The sequence below is a fragment of the Ciconia boyciana genome, chromosome 1 (genome assembly GCF_034638445.1).
Source record: "Ciconia boyciana chromosome 1, ASM3463844v1, whole genome shotgun sequence".
NCBI lineage: Eukaryota > Metazoa > Chordata > Aves > Ciconiiformes > Ciconiidae > Ciconia > Ciconia boyciana.
The window spans coordinates 124,926,998-124,948,246 of NC_132934.1; the positions used below are offsets into that span (position 1 = coordinate 124,926,998).

General features: G+C 37.2%; 1 protein-coding gene across 2 annotated transcripts in view; it reads right to left on the minus strand.

Moving 5' to 3' along the window:
* USP9X (ubiquitin specific peptidase 9 X-linked) overlaps positions 1–21,249 on the minus strand; it is a 107,628-nt gene that overhangs the window by 53,720 nt on the left and 32,659 nt on the right. For both annotated transcript variants that reach the window (XM_072848101.1, XM_072848090.1), the window contains exons 5-14: positions 18,818–18,930; positions 17,809–18,027; positions 16,428–16,543; positions 15,935–16,186; positions 15,718–15,856; positions 13,954–14,106; positions 9,869–9,973; positions 8,142–8,348; positions 7,010–7,146; positions 369–502 (exon numbers count right to left, since the gene is read on the minus strand). In XM_072848101.1, the coding sequence (XP_072704202.1) occupies positions 369–502; positions 7,010–7,146; positions 8,142–8,348; positions 9,869–9,973; positions 13,954–14,106; positions 15,718–15,856; positions 15,935–16,186; positions 16,428–16,543; positions 17,809–18,027; positions 18,818–18,930 (1,575 nt within the window). The remainder of the gene's footprint in view (positions 1–368; positions 503–7,009; positions 7,147–8,141; positions 8,349–9,868; positions 9,974–13,953; positions 14,107–15,717; positions 15,857–15,934; positions 16,187–16,427; positions 16,544–17,808; positions 18,028–18,817; positions 18,931–21,249) is intronic.

Genomic DNA, 21,249 nt, shown 5'->3' on the forward strand with positions numbered 1-21,249 from the left:
GCCTACAAAAATCCAAAACTAGAAGTGGGACAAAATGTAAGATTATTATTAGGACTTTCCACAAAAATAACCACCCTAGCCTAAGTAGGACATGATGATGTTTATCAATCCACAGGTAAACAACAGCTGCCACTTCCCCATGTTCTGCTGTAAAACACACCACATTTTCCATCGTGAAACAAAATGTTTATATCTTAAGCTTTCCTTGCCCAAACAGACACCACCAAGGCTATCAACCCCACAGATGCTCAAAAATTAAATAAACAAACTTAATAGTTATTTCATCATGAGAACTGGCTTTTAACTCCATTTTCAACTGGAGTTTTCACACACTCTCTTTATAAGGCAATTTTTATTTGAAAACTTACCTTTAGCATACTGCCTCATGCTTTCCATATAAGCAGAGAGATTTTCTGCAACCAATGTAACTAGGGCATGATTGTGCTGAAGTTGATTGATTAAGTCATGTCGGTAAAACACGTGGGGACTTCGCTGAGTTTGACTGAAATTAAAATACAAGTGTTATAAGAAAAGCAGGGAAGTCTTGCACCTAGCAGTTCAGAAGTCCATTTAAGAAACTTGTCTTTGCTGCAAGTTCCAAATTTTCCTAAAAGATCTCTAATAGGAAGCATATTAAGTCTCTGACAATATTTTTCTTTTTTCTTCTGACACATCAACAGTTCTTATGAGTTATTAAAAGCAGTGAATTACTGAGGATTATACAGTTACAGTATGTATGAAAAATAACAAAGCAATCTGAGCTGCTCAGTATGCTTCAGGGAGAATATCTGCAGCAAGACAGGAATAGAAATACCTGCCCACAAACTGCACAGTTAAGACAGAGACCCTCAACTGTAGTATAACTACAATACACATAACCACAGTTTTCTTCCACATCCATCTGATATTCTTTGCTAAATTTAATATTAAAACACTAAGTAAAACTAGGTCAATTTTCAAAACGAAAGCTCATGGTCTTAAAACTATAGTGAAAGAACACTAGCCAATAATCACGCCAATTCTTTCAATACTTCAAAAAACCTGCACAACTCTGCATTGTTTTACTAACAATCTCTATCTGAAAAAATGTTGGTACAAACATAAAAAAGCATAGTCTAAGAAAAAAACAGAGAAGTTTAAGAAAAGAAATACCCCAAATAAATAATCAGATTATAATTTAAGTCTATTATCAAGATCTGACCAAAAATGTTGCTCTCAAACAATACTAGACATATTTAAATTACAAAAGTAAACTGCAAGAGAAAATACAGAGCTTGGGCGCAAAACCAACGTGCCATGAGCACTATCAAACTGTAGAACTTAGGGGCAAATGACCTCTGCAGAGTAGTCTCAAAATGCCTCAACCTCCGTAGATCAGAGCATTGATCTCAGCTGCATAAACAATGCAAACTTGCACTGCTCTTCCATGATAAAGACAAGAAAAAAAAGAAGGGGGGGAGAGGTGGGGAAAGAAAGAAAGAATGAACGAACAAGAAGAAGTGTTCCTCATTGTACTGCCACTCAGCTGATCCCATAGCCTGCCCTGAAGAAATATAAATGTGATTTGGGAACTGTTCTCCTTTCCTTCAACACTTAAGAAAGTAGACCCCAGAATTAGCTGAATGGATTACAGGTAGAAACTCTCATCCTTCCTAGGAAACAGGGTCTCCATACTAGATGACCTACAGCACTCTACAGTACCACCACACCTTTTCAGAACAGTAGGGAAGGCAAGAAATCCTAATTCCAGCATCAGCTGATAATGATCTTGCAGCTGACAACCACATTCCACTGTACATGTAATAACAACAGATAAATTGATTCACTGGGCCAGAGATCATTGTCAATCTGGGTTTAAAAGACAGAAGCCATCAACACCCTTCCAATAATTTTGTTATCTGCAACCAACAGAATTTGGCCTGCTAAGTACAGAGGTCTTCAGAAGATTAAATTTCGTAATAGGCAGAGCTTTCCAAAACAGCTTGAAAGAGGCACTTAAAACACAGAGTTTAAAAAAAGACCCAGACGTTTGTCAGAGAGGAAAAAAATGGATGGAAGCCTGAAGGAAGAAAACATACAGGACTTCATATACCCAGAAAGAACATCCTCTGTTTTCACTTTGAGAAACTTTCCAATTACACTTCATTCCATCTCTGCCAACCCTCCTTGCTCAGCATAAACCAGCAGCAAAAACAGCAAAAGACTGGATGGCTCTATTTCAGTGGCTACCCGAGATGTTACCGCTAGATAGAGAGATGCATTTATAAAGGATAACAGTAAATAAGAACACTGACTATTTGGGAAATACATATGGTGAAAAAACTAAAGGAACAAGAAGAAGCAAGAGAGGGTATTTTGCTGAATCAAGCTAGTGGGATGTATATTTATATACTCATAACATTATGCATTTGTATCAATCTTACAAAGTATCACAAAAGGAAAGCATTATCGGCAGAAGACTAAATAAATCTTCTGCACTAGACATTTTTTACTTTTCTCCTTTCTCAACCACACGCACAAACAATAAACTTGGACACATGGATTCATCTTGGTTAGCAACTACTTCTAAAAGTTGAATAATTGTAAAAACTAGAGTTACGACCTTTAAGTTGTTACATAGTACTCGTGAGCAACACGCAAGATGTTATTTTGATCATCTGCTAGGATGGAGTCAAAGGCAAGACGATTGTCTTTAGGCACAGAAAAAAGCTGATCTGAGAAGGCTTTCTAGCATGTTTTCCAGAATTAAAGCAAACTCCACATGCAACTATAGAACTATTCCTTAAGCATCTTAGGTTAGGCTAAATGATGACGTTGCCATTGGGACATATTACTTTGGTAATAACCTCCATTTTTCATGCTCCTCAGTTAACAGCAAAACTCATCTTTTCATTGTGTTTCTATACTAAATGGATATCAAAAGCCCATGTATAAGAAAACTTAGTGTTTTGAAATGGGTGCCAAAGTACTTTGGAAATACTGGAAAGGACATTTAATAGTTAGAATGCATGCATATTCGCTAGAAAAATATTGGCAAAGTGACAAAGGCAAAATTCCAAACAACTTAAACAGATTTTTCAAAAAATTATTTATCCGCACATATAACTTGCCCAACATAATACTGCACATGTAACTCAGCTTCTGAAGTTGAGAGTTCTTCTACTAGACGAACAAATGCTATGTACCGTTAAAAGCAGACATTAAAGGTCCAAATAGCAGTGACCAGACCCAGCAAATTCAACTATTTAGCCTAAAAGGTGACTTGACATCATTGTTGCCTTAAAGCACTAACAAAACCCTAAACTCTTACAGAAGGTCCTCTCAGTGTTCAGTTAATTCTTCTGAGCAAGTAATTTAGGAGACCAATCTTACACTGCTTGAGGAGGTATAGGTCAAACTTAAGTGCTTGAAATTGGTCTACAGGAGGCTCTAGCTCCATCAGCCAACACAGAGAAAATTAAGAAGATTAATTATCTGTACACTAAAGGTCAGTATGTTGAGTAATAAAGTTGACTATTCCTTAATTTTAATAAGTATCCTTGCACCAAAATAAGAATTATTTTCTTATACTGTTGCAATTCTGGTTAAGATAAACTTCCCGAAACATGTAGCATTTCTTTGTGGTCAGGGAGTTAAATTTTGCCAAAGCAACTGTATAACCAATTCGTGACTTTGCTCAACTGCATGAATAACTAGCAACAATTAAATCCTCCTCCTCAAAAGAATCTCTACAGTGCCAACTGCATAAGATAATACTTCTTTTTATATAATATTAAGATTATATATAATCTCTATATATAATCTATAGTAAGATTATACTTATTTTTGCTAAGAACCAGCAACCTTAGTTGTTCTGGACCAAACTTTTAATTGCCAATGCCAACCAACAGAACCACCCCAAAAGAGTAGTATATAGATTATGGGATTAATGTTGCACACAAAGTTCTGTGAAATGTCTTTGAAGCAGCTGTCACAAACATTTGTTTCGATCTATTTTCAATTCAAATTCTAGAAGGATGCTAGAGATTAAAGTTTTAAATCAGATAAGATAAGCTGATAGGAAAAGGTATTAGATGCATGCATTGCAATTTCCAAACTGTATCAATGTTAAGAGCTATCAGAAAATTCAGAGGACTGGAAAGTCACTGATTACTTCAAAATGTTGTTTTCACTCACTAGGCTTCCCAGTCATCTGGGCAGTAATACTACCTGACTAAAAAAACTCCCTCAACAGTATCTTGCTAACAAAGGCTTCTCCACAGGAAGAGGTCTTTAAGTCCCTAAGGAAAAAGGGGGGGAGGAAAAAGGGGGGGGAGGAAAAGGGGGGGAGGAAAAAGGGGGGAGGAAAAAGGGGGGGAGGAAAAAGGGGAGGAAAAAGGGGGGAGGAAAAAGGGGGGAGGAAAAAGGGGGGAGGAAAAAGGGGGGAGGAAAAAGGGGGGAGGAAAAAGGGGGGAGGAAAAAGGGGGAGGAAAAAGGGGGAGGAAAAAGGGGGAGGAAAAAGGGGGGAGGAAAAAGGGGGGGAGGAAAAAGGGGGGAGGAAAAAGGGGGAGGAAAAAGGGGGGGAGGAAAAAGGGGGGAGGAAAAGGGGGAGGAAAAGGGGGAGGAAAAGGGGGGAGGAAAAGGGGGGGGAGGAAAAAGGGGGAGGAAAAAGGGGGGGGGAAAAAGGGGGGGAGGAAAAAGGGGGGGAGGAAAAGGGGGAGGAAAAAGGGGGGAGGAAAAAGGGGGGGAGGAAAAAGGGGGGAGGAAAAAGGGGGAGGAAAAAGGGGGAGGAAAAAGGGGGGAGGAAAAGGGGGGAGGAAAAGGGGGAGGAAAAGGGGGGAGGAAAAGGGGGGAGGAAAAAGGGGGGAGGAAAAAGGGGGGGGAAAAAGGGGGAGGAAAAAGGGGGGAGGAAAAAGGGGGGAGGAAAAAAGGGGGAGGAAAAAGGGGGAGGAAAAAGGGGGAGGAAAAGGGGGGAGGAAAAAGGGGGGAGGAAAAAGGGGGGGAGGAAAAAGGGGGGGAGGAAAAGGGGGGAGGAAAAGGGGGAGGAAAAAGGGGGAGGAAAAAGGGGAGGAAAAAGGGGGGAGGAAAAGGGGGGAGGAAAAAGGGGGGAGGAAAAAGGGGGAGGAAAAAGGGGGGGAGGAAAAAGGGGGGGAGGAAAAAGGGGGAGGAAAAAGGGGGGAGGAAAAAGGGGGGAGGAAAAAGGGGGAGGAAAAAGGGGGAGGAAAAAGGGGGGAGGAAAAAGGGGGAGGAAAAAGGGGGAGGAAAAAGGGGGAGGAAAAAGGGGGAGGAAAAAGGGGGAGGAAAAAGGGGGAGGAAAAAGGGGGGGAGGAAAAAGGGGGGGAGGAAAAAGGGGGGAGGAAAAAGGGGGAGGAAAAGGGGGGGAGGAAAAGGGGGAGGAAAAGGGGGGAGGAAAAGGGGGAGGAAAAGGGGGGAGGAAAAAGGGGGAGGAAAAGGGGGGGAGGAAAAAGGGGGGAGGAAAAAGGGGGGGAGGAAAAAGGGGGGAGGAAAAAGGGGGGGGAAAGGGGGGGGAGGAAAAGGGGGGAGGAAAAGGGGGGAGGAAAAGGGGGGGAGGAAAAAGGGGGGAGGAAAAAGGGGGGAGGAAAAAGGGGGGGAGGAAAAAGGGGGAGGAAAAAGGGGGGGAGGAAAAAGGGGGGGAGGAAAAAGGGGGGGAGGAAAAAGGGGGGGGGGGGGGGAGGAAAAAGGGGGATATTGAAGGCATTTAACTGTACATATACCATATAGGGAACTTAAATTTCCACAATCAAAAGAAGTTATGTTCCTCCCAAGATTCAGAGCAGAAACCTAATCAGTGCCTTGAATGAACTCTGCTTCAATAATTACTTAAAGCAAAGCATCTGTTAAGGAATTGGGCTAAAAAGCATCCAAATTGAACAAGTACCATGAAAAACCAGTAGCTACATTTGCCTCAATCTTATAACATGTAAAAGGTTAAGGACTCCAAGACACAGAAAACCTGCTAAAAAGCAGGTAACTTTGTAACCTTGTTGGAAAAACCTCAATCATTGTACGTGAAACTGTAAAGGATTAAGACGTCATGAAAATTGAGAAAGATGTTGCAAACTAAATGAATAACGAACCCTCCAAAAGCCACAAATGCAGTATTATCACAGCTCCTTAAAACAGTATCAGTAAGAAGATGGCATTGTGTAAACTGAAGGCTTGTTTTCTTCAGCCTTCCCTGCCTTGATCCTTCTTGTAAGCACACTGTAATAGCAACATTGGTTTGAATAGTTTACGTGCTTACAAGAATTAAAACAAAGCAATTATGCAACACCGATAAGCAAACGACATTTTTCTGGAGTTTGTAAAAATTCTGATGTGGATACAAAAAAATGTTAGGGGCACAGAATCTCAGATATTTCCGTAGTGAGAAGACATTTAAAATAATGAAAATAAGCACGTGTATTTTAACAAGTCCAAAAGGACAATGGCTTTTCTTTTCTTCTTTTTAACAACCACCCCCAACAAAAAAACCCCCACAATGAAACAAACCCAACACTTTTCTAATTTATTCCATTCAGGAGAGAGAATCAGTAGAGTATTTTTCCCAGACAAAAGAAGTCACCTTTGATTTCAAGTAAATAAACTACATGACCTGTATAAATTTGTTGTCGAAGAATAGGTATGGGTGGGTATGTTTGTGTGTGTGTGTATACATACATATATGCACATAAAATATATTTATACTTTGTAAGCTAATTCCATTGTTAGGCAGGGAAGTCCATGGATAACAGAAAAACAAACCCAGATTTTCCACAAATCGGACTACTATTCTAAAAATTAATAAAAGCATGTTTGAGGAAACAGTTGATGCTCTCTTACTGAACCTAGGTGTCCGAATTATTAGAGGCTATTTATACATATTAAAACAACCTCAAGAACATCTTCAAACACAGGTTATGATTTCACCTACGCTTTCCCTGACTCTTCTAAAAAAATTTTTAAGTTTGCCTCATTCCAACCCATTCAACTTTTATTAGACAAAATTTTATTTGTATTCCATTCTTACCTCAAGTTTTGTGGTGCTTCACCAAACAAACTGCAAATTTCTCTAATTTGTTTCAGTGCAGGAATTACCCATTTGTCATTTGTGCGAAGCTCTTCTATAAAACGATCTATCCACTGGATCTTTTGCGTATCTCGATCCTTAAAGAACAAGCGTTTATAATCAAAATCAAGTATATTGTAGAAACTATCATCATTCCCTTACTTTATTTGTTTCCAAGTTAGAACAGAACATACAAAGCCACACAAATCAACTGAGTTCTAAAGCACACAAGCATAAGAAAAGTATCTGAGCAGCACTACACGTCGGCAGAACCTATCAGTGTTACAAACTCTCTGCCTTCAAGCACTCAACATTCAGTACGCATTTAAGAAAATCTGTAGCTAGATAGGATCATCAGTGTTTAAATAATTTGTTCTTTCCCTTCTTTCATCTATTTCTACTCACTGGTACTCGGAGTAAACTGCTATAAAATATCAAGAAACAATGAGAAACTGTTTCTTAATGACTAAGAAACAAAACCTGCCAGTGGCTGTCAGATAATGTCAGATAAGACAGCTAATGAATTCATTTCGAACCGCAATGAATTATTATTCTGGCAGACTTCCACAGAAGTTTGGGTGGGGAAGGAGAGCATGTAATAGTTTTCACTGTCCTTTGCTAGGTCCTTTCTAATATTATACAAGACATATAAGGATTTACTGAAAAAAACCCCCACCCAAACAAATTAGCATAATCAAGTTTGGAAAAAAGCAAAGATAGGAGGGGGGCTCCTTCTCCTTTCTCCCTATTGACTTTGGTAGGGTTCTTTTCCAGTTCCTCCAATGTGGTCATTACAGTATGTCACCAATTGCAACAAGACAGGCAAACTGGTGTATTTCACACCAATTAAAGCATGAACTGTGTTATTTAAAATATGTCTCATAACATTTTAAAAATAGCTGGGTGTACCTATTTTAGAAATAGCTAAAACCAGCTACATTTAAAAATGTAAAGTTTTTAAAAATTTCAAAATAGCTAAAATCTATGATAAGGAACACTTTTGTTAAATTACCAAATCCTTTGAATTTTTCACAGGGGATGGAAGGAAACCGTCAGTGACTGGTTTCACAATAGAACATACCAGATTGCTCACCTGTGAACAGCTGTAATCTAAGATTTTAATATGGGCACTAAGAGCCTGGTCCATGATATCAACTGGTACATCATCACTATGAGCCAAATTCCACAAAAGGTTCAGCACTTTGTGTGCCATCACACCATCCTTGTCATCCTCTGCAAGACGACGAATTAACTCAAGTAGTTTCTCACGCTGTTTCTTGCTTGCATTTGTCCAACTTGCCTAAGAAAATATTTTATTTAACATGAAAAATTCTTTTTTTTTTAATTTCACACATAAACTGCACTGTTAACAAATGATGCTACAATAAAGTGACTCAACTATATAAAGAACTTTCACATTAATTTCTTTCATTAAAAATAAATAGCACATTAGATCAATACATAAATCAGACACAACTGAATAGCTCTTCTAGTGTTTACAACTAAAGCATATTCAACTTGAGACTTAAAAAAAAAAAAGGACCTTTATTTAAAGACCACAGATGTGCTTGTAAAACTTAACGTTACCATTGACAAGTTCACCAACAGTCAAAGTCGAGTGGACTCAGCTGTTTCTTGCAAATGCTTTCTCAAAACTCCTGTGCTTAAATATAAGACTTCTTAAATAACTTATAATCACTAAATGAGTAAAATTTTAGTATCACTGGTACTTCTAAATTTGATTGAAACAAATGTCCTCTGCATTAAGTTAACCTTTTTCTGAGTTAAGTTTCCAATATAACATTATTTCATATCCATCTCTCCAGGTTAGACACAACTTGTGACAGTTTACACATAGAATTCCTGAGCATTTAGTTCAGTATCTAGATTACAGAACATAAGACCTATATTTACCAAACTAGGAGACCCCCATTAATTGCAGCACAAATTGCATGTAAGCCAAAATGTGTCTATAATGCATCTCTCTAAAAACAGAAAACTGTCTACAAAGCTAGCTTGCATTTTCTAGTACAGCAGATCACCTCCTAGAAGTGAAACAGGAAAACAAGCCAGATAGCACCACCACTGGAAGCTACAAAAGTTAATATTAGCATACATAAAAAGCTAGTGAGTAACATAAACTTTCAGAAACAAGTTGTTTTCCGATTTCAGTCAAATCATTGCATGTTTAAAAACATTCAACATTACCTTCCTGAGACTATTTCATTCTATATCTATGTTAACCAGAGAAAAAAATTACATGATAAAGAGGAAGTAGGGGGAGCAGGGAATGGAAGTCCTTGATCTCTTCTACTGAAAGATCGAAAGTAGCAATGCCCAGTAAACTTGATGAAACCTACTCTAACGCTAAGAGAAAAACATTATTTACTAAGCCACCCACACTTAATAAGTATGAACAAATGCAAAAAGGTATTTAAGATCACTTATTTTATTTGAAAAATTCAATATTCCTAGGATTGTTAAATGTCACTTTAATACTACAGGCCTCAAAAGATGTGCATTATCCAAAAGCATTTAAACCAGAAAACAAAATTGTCAATTAAACTAGCATAACTAGTCTTTGCTTTAGACAGGAAGTAAACCAAGAATCTCACAATGAATGCTCATTAAAGAATAGCACAATCTAGCATTTCTAATATTAAATATTATAGACTGTTGCTATACACATTAAGAAGTCTTTTAACAGAAAGAAACCACCCGTATCTAAAATAAGTAGAAAGCAGACGTCGAAGGAGTCACAAATCTGTATCCAACCGCACAACTCATTTCCTGAATACAGTCCAAAAAATGCATAGTTACCTTAAAACAATCAAAAAGGTGATCAAGCTGTTCGGGAGAGAAGTCCCAAGCTAATTTTGCAAGGAGATCGTGTACATTTTTTACAATGGCTTCATGTTTTCCTGCCTGTCAAGAAGACAAAAAGAATCCACCAACATTTGTAGCAATGCATATTAAGTCAAGCAGCAACACATCATTTTTACAAGAAGACTGTTCGAGGTGGCCAGCAGGAAAAGCTGATACTGTGGGAGCAGCGTGGCAAACTGAATACTTACTTCACTGGGAAGTCACAATATTTAGATTTCCCTTGTATGTGTAAGTATGTAAGTCTGCTCTCTGTGTGTGCATCCAAGTATTTATTTAGAATATAAATACTGCAGTATCACAATATTTATTTTTTTAACAAAATCATGCTGGGACAGTAGACAAAGTCTAAGAAAGTATTTTAACTTACAAATCAGTATTTTAATTCAATGTAGTGTTTGGTTTGGGGGGGTTATTTGGTTTTGTTTGTTTGTTTGTTTTTTAAAAAGGACTCAAAATCCACTTCCTCAATGAATTTCATTGAGGTGTTTTAAGCTGTAAAACAATTTGTATTATTTCCGCATAGTTTCTCAGGCTGAAGTACTTCTTTTGTGCTAGTGGATTCATGGACCACTAAAGCCTTCTATTACAAACAACTTGCTGGCAGACAACATTTTGAAGTCCAGCGGCTTATAAACTTATGAAGTCAAGTCAAACAACTAATCAAACAACTAATGGCAAGATGTTGAGTTATACACTAGACGCTGTTTTAAATAAGAGTTTGGTGTACGTCACAATTTTGACATTTAAGGAGGAAGACAACAAGGAAAAAACAGATAGCTCAATTTTAACTCTGGGTGAGAAGAAAATTTCCTTCCTGCATGCCCAGGCTGGCAAATGCATCCCATACTTTACACATCTGCACTCAAAACCAACAATTTGGGACTGTGAATCAATAGCTGATTTACTGTAGAAAAATTTCCTGTAAGTGTAGAATAAAAAATGCAAAACAAATACCTAGAAAACAAACTCTGATGTAATTAATCTTGTACAGTATTAAAAATGCATGCATGAGCAGTTTTGAAATTCATTTCCTTCTAAAAGCTTGCATCAGTAGTTCACTTAAAACCAAAAAAGAGACTAACAGCTTTGTTACATGCTGTGCCATAAATACTTTACAGCATGCCATAAGTTTTTCTCTAAAAAAAAGTGAGTTTAAGTAGTAACATTCCTTTTCATGTTATGGGTCAGATTATGAGAGAGGGAATTACTAAACCACTTATTCCACTTGATTTTGCAAAACATCGTATAATTTTTTTCTCTGACCAGACCGTTTCCTGGATAGAAAGGAAAATTGAGAGCGTACAGGGCAGAAAGAGCATCTACAATATAACAAATAAAAGGAGAAGTATGCACAGCTGCTGGGGCAAGACGACCAAGAATAAAGCATATAACAATCTTGTCTTGGGAGGTTTTTAAACAGACATGGGGAAGCCCTTAAGAACAGAAAAGGCCAGGGAAGCCATACAAGACAGTAGGAGGAGGTAAGGAGCCTGGTGTGTGAACTCTCAGCTTGCTGTGCTGAAACAGGGAAGCGCATGTCAAGTTCTAGTTAAATATTCCAGAATGTAAGCAATGAGACCCCAACACTAATCTCTGCAAGTTTATTTCTTGTCCAGCTGGATCTTTCCCTGCAACTCCTCAGGCTGCAACTTAATGCTTGCCTTTAGAGACTTTCAACATTATTCCTTCAATCAAATATACTTCTACTTTGTGAGCACTCACTTTGTAAGACACAAAAACACTTCAGTAAAGCTTAAAACTTATGTTGCCTTTCTATAGGCAAAAGCAGCATGATTTTATTACTTTTCATAAAACTACTTATTTTTATTCTAGTTGCATACTGAGATTCTCAGGGCACTTCTATACCATCAACTGTAAATTTGTGCATGCTCACCCTCTAAACCCAAACAGCAACATAACAGCTCTAGCCTGAAAGCAAAACCACACCATTGCTGCACTGAGCTAGAGCTAAAATAGCCTGCCTGTTATATAAAGCTACACAGTAAATCAATGCCTCACTACTGAATTTCATGCTCCACCTGCTCTTAGAAGCAGTTGTTTAATAAGAACTTCTAAAAACTAATAAACACAGGGACTAGTGGAGTTGGTAAAAATCATTCTGTATTAGCAGATTTTCATATTCTTACCTTTTAGTCTATTTTAATTCCATGGCCAAAGCCACAGTGAAACCACCTACCCGAATAATACTTACTGAATTCAACTTTCACACACACACAAAAAAATACAGGGCAAAACTGCAACAAGTGCACTGTGTCAACTACCTAATTGAAAGCCAGGTATTTGACAGCATGAGAGATTTATTCCTAAATTTTTTTCTTTTTGCAATTGTTGGGGTGGACTATCCCTATCTTTTAAGGGTTGCACCACTTGCTCACACTTTTCTGGAAGGGTAAAAAGTTTGGCTTAAACTAGCTTATCCATATGTCCCACTTCCAGGCACTATGAGTAATATAATTGCTTGGAAGACTTTTTTCCAAATTTCAGATTTTTTTATTTTCCCCTTATAAAAGGTAAGGCTCTAATATAGCTAATACAAGCCTACTAACAGCAAACTGTTAGTTTTTCCCCACAGACTTCTTACAAAGACAGTCTGGAAAGGTCTACAGACCACATGCTGAAAACTAACAGTATGATCACAGACCTTAATTCAAGTAATCTGTGTATTACTCTGTTACATGACATAATTTTCTAAACAGGACTTAGGGATAACGAGAAAATAAAGACTTTCTTGAGTTTCAGCCTGTGTAGTTACTATCATGCTGGAACTGAAGTCTAGAGATTATGAAGTTAGTTAAAACACCAGAGATCTCAAGTCAACCCTCCACTAACATCACCTGTAGTCCCAAGTGCTTTAAATGTAACCTGAAAATAGCACACCTGAAAATAGGGACACCTGGATAAGTCCACTTAAGCCAAACTGTTACAGTTTCAGAAGAACGTGAACACATGTAAACTAGGGATATAATACTATCCAATTCTTTATTAGCCCTGGTTGTGGTGTAACTCCAGCTGGCAACTAAGCACAGCCCAGCTGCCCACTCACTCCCCACCCCACAGTGGGATGGGGGAGAGAATCAGAAGGGTAAAAGTGAGAAAACTCATGGGTTGAGATAAACAGTTTAAGAGGTAAATCTTTTGCTTTACCTACATAGCCCCATATATGCTACTATGAAGAAATTTAACTCAATCCCTGCCAAAACCAGTACAGCCCTCTATCTTGGAAACCGGATTTAGCCTTCCCGCACTTGAGAGACTGGCCTAAGGGCTTACTTGTACAATTCAGTTAGCGTTTCACTACCAATTACTTATGAACAAGGATATATGTACTCATGCTTGTTTCTATCCTAAAACGACCTTTTATTTTCTGTCTGCTCAATAATTAATAATGATTTTATCTCTTCAGCTGCCCTTTATGTGTGCTACACTCGTGCAGCCCACAGCTAGGAAGCCCAGCTTCACCAATCATTTAAGCAAACAAGCCAATATTGCAAAATTTATAGTTTTTCAGAAATAATCATTACGATACAAAGGAAAGAATTGGCTGTTAAACAACTTCTGGAACAGTCATTATTATAAAGCCTTATTAACAGCATTCTGCCCAGGAAAAACTTATACAACTGTGATGAACTCAGAAATTAGCAATAATATTTTAAAATGCATTAAGAATATGTAAGTCATAATGTATCATGTTCTTTCATAATCTAGACTTTGCTCAACGTTGAGGGTTCCTTAATACTTAAAAAGAATAATCTTTGCACCATGTTCTGAACTGTTCCTTTAGACTGTACATACATGTATAGTTGACCCCTTCTACTGAAGACATTTGAGAAGACAATTCTGAGATCCAGGACCCCAAAAAAGAACACCATTTGATTTCAAAGTTTTCTTTAGTTTTGTCTAACACCAAGCACAAGAAGCACAAGTTGTCATCTTCTCAGTACGTGACACAGAACAAGATCCCTCCTGCGCGGTAGCAGACAAGCAGTTGAATTCTTTACCTGTGCAGCCCAAATGTTGTCAAGATCCTGCAAAGTGAGGGCTTTCTCTTTGATGACAAAACGAAGAATTTTCTCTAACTTCTCTACATATTGAGGTTGATGAAGACTATCTCTCAAGACAATTGATAAAATATTATTCTGCTGGATCCATTCCTGAATATAAAAAGAAAGTAGTGCCATCTCGAATTATTGAAGTGCTGTCACTGATACTTAAGCTAAAAAGAAAAATTTCAACCTGTTACACATTAATGACTTTATATACAACATTCTAATTGGGAGAAGTGAGAAAGATGCAGGACAAGAGGAAGGTATTTATCTCTAACTTTCATTTCCTCTTTAAAAAAACAACAAAACCAGCTTTTTAAATAATCCAATATGCTAGTCACTGTGATATCTTAAGGAAAAATATTTTTTCAGGCATATTAAAATCATGAACTCAAAGCATAAAAATGTTCAAACAACTTCAAACATAAAAAGACAATGGGAAGAACCATTAACTCTTCTATTCAAAGAATAAAATTTTTCCCTTCCAGTTCACAATCATTAAATATCAAAACCAAGTTGTTTAAGACACTTCTAGCTTTACTGGTATGCCTACAGCATATCACATAAAAAGGGCATAAGCAAGAACTGAAACAAATAATCTAACCTTTTTATAAGTACTGCCACATATAGGGGGTTTTTTTTAAATGCTTCTAATTGAATTAGAGGCAAATATTCAAGCCTTATTTAAGTGGGTACAATTTTTTTCAGTGGTGTCATTGACACAGTCAGATTAGGGTCATGTATTTTTTGTTCTGACTGAAGCAAAGCAGTATGTGCTTTGAGCACCGAAAAAGAAAACGTACACAGCATCATACCTTACAACAGTGTCCTTGATTACAGACTTACAATATTCAAGCTAGTCTTACGAAATACTTAGATCTAGAAGTTTTCATTTAAAAACAGAGGTCTTGTCTGAGATGCCAAACTATAGGGAGTATGTAAAAAAAGAGACCTATTTCCTCCTATTGCTTTAAAAAGTCAAACTGCAGTCATTTTTTTTTGTCAGCAGTCCTTTTGTGTATTGTAAACCTCACAGCAGGTAGCCAGTCACAAAGATGGGGCAGAACAGTGCAAAAATCACTTAATTAGATTTCACAAAGATTAAGAGAAAGCTATCCTTACTTTAACTTTACAAATGCTTGTTTTAATAGTTCCCTACATATGCAGTCAAGCATGAAACAGTCGTCAAAGTATGTAAATATTACATAAATAAAAATGTGATATCTAGAACTTCCTGTACCAAAGAATCCAGCTTCTGAAGTGTGAAAAGCAGAGTAGTCACAACTTTAATGAGAAAAAAATTACCTGAAGCACAAAAAACAGACTAGATCCTTATTAATACGAAAATTCAATTTTTAGGTACAGTGGCACTAAAGTTTCAAATGAATCACACCTGTTTTATCTAGGTTTGTTGGGGTTGTTTTGGTTTTTTAAATACTATATAAAAAACATATTATTCAAGGATCTCTTTTCGAAGCATGTTTTTAGCAGCACTGAAAATAATTCTCAACAGCAGCTTTGAAACAAATACAGCAATTTTTCACAGAAAGACTACTATTAAAATGACTTATTACCATGACATGATACCTACTGTTTGTAACACTCGATAAGAAAATTAGCAGTGTGTGCAGGATCCATAATATATAGCTACTTCTACAAGTAAAGTAATAAGGTGGAAGAAAATCTATTTAGTGAATTTCAGTGAAGAGGAAAACTTACTGCCATTCTTTCAGCTGTAAGCCATTCTTCCTCTTCAGGATTACCATGCCGATGAGTATAATATGACACACTGGATATTACTTTGTTAACTTCATTTAGTGCATTCATTTTACCATTGAAAGAAGAAATTTGTAACAACCTGTAAGAGAAATTAAATGTAAGAAGTGTGGAAAAAGTGTGTCAGAAGCAGCATATCATATTAGGAGGAGCACCTTACCTAAGTATCATTTTTAACCTAAATATTTCTAAGTTTTTTACAGTTTCTTCTTGTCCTGGAACTCTTGAAGCTAAGTTCTTTAGAGATTTGATTATCATTGACAGAGCATCGTTTTTGGCTTCATTCTTTGCTTCTTTTTTCAGTTCATCATCTGTTAGATTTTCTAAAAATTGTGGAACCATTTCTATAATTGGAAGGAAGTATTTCTTCACTGTATGTAATGTTAGAAATTCGTAACATTGTCCAAATGGCCTAAAAAGAAAGAAAAAAGGGATCAAAGTGCCATAATCAGTAGTTGTGTAATATTAAGATAGCAAGGAGCAATTCATTCAAGAACTCAAGTCTATTCACAAGCACATGAAATGTTGAAGGTAAACACAATTAGTTAAGAGATGAAGTGAGGGGAAATGCTTTAAGACAAAGCTTTGCACTAATGTATTTTACTTAGTCCAACTTTTTGAATGATGTAAATTATTATTTTTAAAAAACTTACTTGATGAGAGCTGCAATTATCTGAACATTCAATGCTGATCCACTCATGAAGCGATCATGCAAGATCTGAAATCCATTTAACGTGCCAAACTTGTTGATAAGATCTACTAGCCAACCCTGCAATATAATAAACAGTTATTTTCTGAAATTTATAAATTACTATCTAGAAATACTTTCAAGTACCTGTTAGTAACAAAACTTGCTTTAAAAAAGTCCTTACACAATAAACCGTTAGAAGGTAATAGAATTGACAGTGACCTTGCCTATATAGTTTAAATATTCAGTTTTAAGTCAATGCTTAGAAATAGGCAACACAATCTTTCCCATTATGTCAACAAACAGATGCTGTATATTAGTTACTCAAAGAATTTTATAAAATATAGAGGAATAAAAATGACTATACTTCAGGTTCATCTTTGGCTGCTAAGTTACTACAGAAACCATGAAGATTCTGGTATTTTTTTCTGGTCCTGGATGTGATAATGCTGCATATAAAAGCAGTAAGAATGTAAAATAACATTCTTCTAAACATGGTTAGCAATGCAAGGAAGTCCAAGGACACAGAGTAGTTTATCTTTGGTTCTTACATATCAATAGCTAGCAGTTCTACTAAAAAGAAAACAAAAAAAAAAAGAAGAAAGCAACAAAAATATAATTCAGTTAGCTCCCAAAGTTGTACCAATGCCATTTGGAGCACAATTCTGAAAAATTCAGACCCAAGAACCAGAATAGATTACTAATCTGCACTGCCAGTTAAAAACAAACAAACAAACAGAAAACCCCCCAAAAACCAAAACAACAAACAAAAAACCCACAAAAAAACCAAAAACCAAACTAACAAAAAAAACCCCCAACAAAAAAAACACCATCCAAAAAAACCCCACCAAACCTCCTAAAAACTAAACTGAAACAAAAAGCAAACCCCCCAAACCACACTGACACTAGCATCCCCTATCCAACTAAAACCTTTTCTCCCACTGTTGGGAAATATAAAAAAAGGGAGAGAAAATTCCTACTTTATCACATAATCTCCTCAAAATATGTCACCTACAAAATCACGTTGAGTGAGAAGGTAAATCCATCAACCAGCAAATACAAGCAAGCTGATTAACACAGTAGGAATGGCATTCCAATAGACTTGTGCCAGCTTACCACAGAAACACATGACACAGTTTGATTGTGGCCCAAAGACTGAAAGAGTTAGAAGGGGAAATTTAATCGATCGCAATTTAATGTACAAGTCAAAAGCAGCAGAACATCTCAGTGATATAGGGAATGAAGAGGTTTTTTTTTCCCCCTCTAAAAACACTTATCTATGGCTACTGTGTAATTAGGTAACACTGCATAAAATTAAAAATACAGGTCTGAAAATGCTCTCATACCTTTGGTGATCGTGGGTCAGGAGGACGGGCATAAAGTTCATCTTCAGCAAGCTGGACTCCTGCAGGAACTGTTTCTGAGGGACGAGTACCATTGTATAGATGGAATTTGCAGTGAGGATTTAAGGCCATGGCAAGAAGTTCAAGAAGGGGAAACCAATCTTGGGACAGCTTGGCCACACAGAGTTCCACTAGTCGATGAGTGTTGTTAATAATACATCTCTATTAAGGAAAAAAAAACCATCAAGAATATGGCAGGTGACTGTACGATGAATATGAACTATAAACTCTGAACCATTTGTACCTAGCATGCAGAGTTGCATCAGTTTTACAATTGTATTTTAATTTGTACTTCCTCCAATAAAGGTTTTAAATAAACTTTAAACTATCTGTTTTCAGCTAAAAATTAAATTTAGGAAAAAGACACAAATATTTTTGCTTATTTGAGACATTCATGAATCACCACTGAACTATTAACTTTTCCTTCTTTCACCCATTTCTCTCACAGATTTTAATTTGCTTATGAAGATCTTCACAGTTTCTGATTCGGTATGTGACTAGCTGTCCAACAGGTCGTTTTTATATTTAAACAGCTGCTACAAACATTCAGAAGTTAGCAGACTGCTAAAAGCTTTTACTAAAAAAGTAAGTTTTCATGTCCTAGCATGCACATAAAAATAAGCAGGTCATAAAAATAAGACATTTGGCCAAAGACAGCCTGCCTAAAGAGCTGCGCTACTGAACATACAAAGTTCAGTTCCTCCCCATATCATCTCTCACATTTTATTTCCTTCCAAAAACACCAGAGGCAGTAAGATGAAACAATGATAGAAGGATGACTTCACCCCCCCCCCCCCAAGAGCCATGTATACAAGAGTTCTCCCAGTTCTCTGTTGAGATGAGTTTCAAAAATGAGATTCAGTCTCTGCAGTCTCCTCATAATCACAAAAAGGCAGTGTCCTTCCTCATTTAAATTACTATGCTTTTCAGAAACACAACTTTAAAAACTCACATGAATCTCAAACTTCCAACCACTCACTGCCTCATCTGTAAGGATTTTTGTGAAAGATATTGTTAACCCATCTCGAAAAAATCGCTGGCATGCTTCACTTTTGACATCAAGGCCTATTTTAAAAAAGAAAAGAAAAAACCAAACTATTAGATATGCAGTTTCATTAGTTGTTACATGAACTTTTATATATTGAAAGTAGTGATTTGGACTTCAAAGGTTTGGTCTTCCAAGTTTCAGAATTATTTTAAAAAGAGAAGCCTTGGATGAAGACAAACTTACGTAAGCTTGAATGCACAAAAACCTGACGGGTTAATGTTCTAGTAAAGCCACCACAAAAATTGCAATCTTTTAGATAATTTTTAAATTATTTTAAAAACATGTGATAGGGTTGGGGTTTTTTTCCCACACTTAACACTCAAAGATATAGTAGCAAAAATAAGTACAATCTTTATCTTCCATTCTTCTAGTATACATGCATTTATGTTCTTCTCTTATTTAGTTGCTACCAGTAAAACTCAGTGAGTGAAGAGGAGAAAGGGTGAGACCTGCTCAGCTTCCCAGACACAATTAACCTGCAAAAATAAACATTAATCCTTCTGTCTCTCACCCTCACTTGAAGTACAGTTTCTTGTAATTCTGCTGCCAGGACCCAACACACGTAGACCCCAACACTGCCATAAACCTTTGCAGCCACCATATGTCAAGTTTAAAATTAAAGAACAGTGCTCCATACTTTTAGGTATTTTAAAACTCTGGAGTTATTTATAACCCAGTATTTCAATAAGTCTGTATTTCCCCTTCAAAAGTTCAGTTAGAAAATCTAAATAGGGCTAAAAGTCAACAGAAAAATATATTGAACATGTATCAGTACACACTGGAAACAATGAAAGCCACTAGGCACATTATAAAAAGAAAACTGTGACCTGCCTGCACAGTTTCTTTACAGAACAAGTTTAATTTTCAAACAGGGAATCTTAGCATTCAACAAGCCTATAGTGTCCAGATTCACAAAAATTATTGCCACCCCACCCCCCTCCCACCCCCGTTAATGAGATATCCTGACAGTAACTTCCACTGGTTTGGGAAGGATTGATTTGGGTTATCAAATTAAAGTTCCCTATAGTCACAAACAACTGTACAGCAGAGGTTCCTTCCAAAAGCGGTCACAGAACATCTGCCCTGCTTGTTAGTACATACCACAAAGGCTTTCCAAACTCCTGTAACAGGGCTTGCCAGCCTATGCTCTTACAGTGCGTGCAGCTCTCAAGCAGCTTGAGTAAAGCAGGAACCTTGGGAGAGCCCCTGACACCTCCTTGAAAACTACTCCAGTGTTCCCTCTTTTTATCACTACCAGAGGTACATGATATACACTATGTGGCCAAGTATAAAAAACTCCACATTATCTTCCTAGGTAGATTGCAGTCTGGATAGCTGACATCACTATGTATTAAGTGCTAAGACCAGTAACAAAAGGCCACAAGCCGCAGTAATGACAACATGACAAAAGAAGAGGAGAGAGATGGACACTGCCTAAAAGTTAGGTTTTTGCAGTAAACAAAGGACTTTGTTAAATTAACTCCTCAAGGAGGTAAAGATGACAACTTCACCCTATACAAAACAGAGGACAGGGAAGGCATCCAATGTGGTCAATTTGACTTAGGAGAAATGTTCCTTTCTGAACCCAAATGTAACAGTGAACTTAATTCTTGAATACAAATTTAAAGCAGGCACTCAAGTGATTTTAATGTTCCTTAGAGTACCAGTATACTGCACTGAAATCTCTCTCAAACTTTCAAGTATTTCTTGGACCATCTCCCCCCACAATGGTTGGCCAGCTTCAATCAGCAGGATATTTCAAACCAAGTTCAGGAATACTAAAACAGAGTATGTTTCAAAATACATTGTCCTTTCTGTATTTCACTGAACTTGGAAATAGAGGGAATATGTAGAACCTTAGAAGATACTTGTACGACTCCTGGGCATACAATCACCTTCTACCTTCTCCCACAATGCTGCATGCTGCTAAAACAATAGATGACACTTATGGAAGGAACAAAGGTAGGTGTCTAGAAGGACTGGAGTATCATCAAAAGCAGGGTCCAGGAGTCCTAGAACACAGCAGGTGGGGAGAGGAAGCAAAAGTCATCCAAAGACAGTGAGAAGACAAACAGCAATTACACTAGACACCTGACATCTACTGCTTGCATCCGATTCAGTATCACTAACTCTTAGGTAAGACCGCAAGCAGCCATTTTTCTCCCCGTTGTCCAAATTCTGAGGGCAGAGAAGGATAAGGAAGAGTACAAGAGATAAGTAAGTGCATGCAGCCCTGAGCCAAGTATTTAGAGAAAAGTTGGAGAAATGGATTATGCAGTGAGAAAAAAAGTAAATATGAAAGGAAAAGGTGATGTGCAACATACAGTATATGGGAG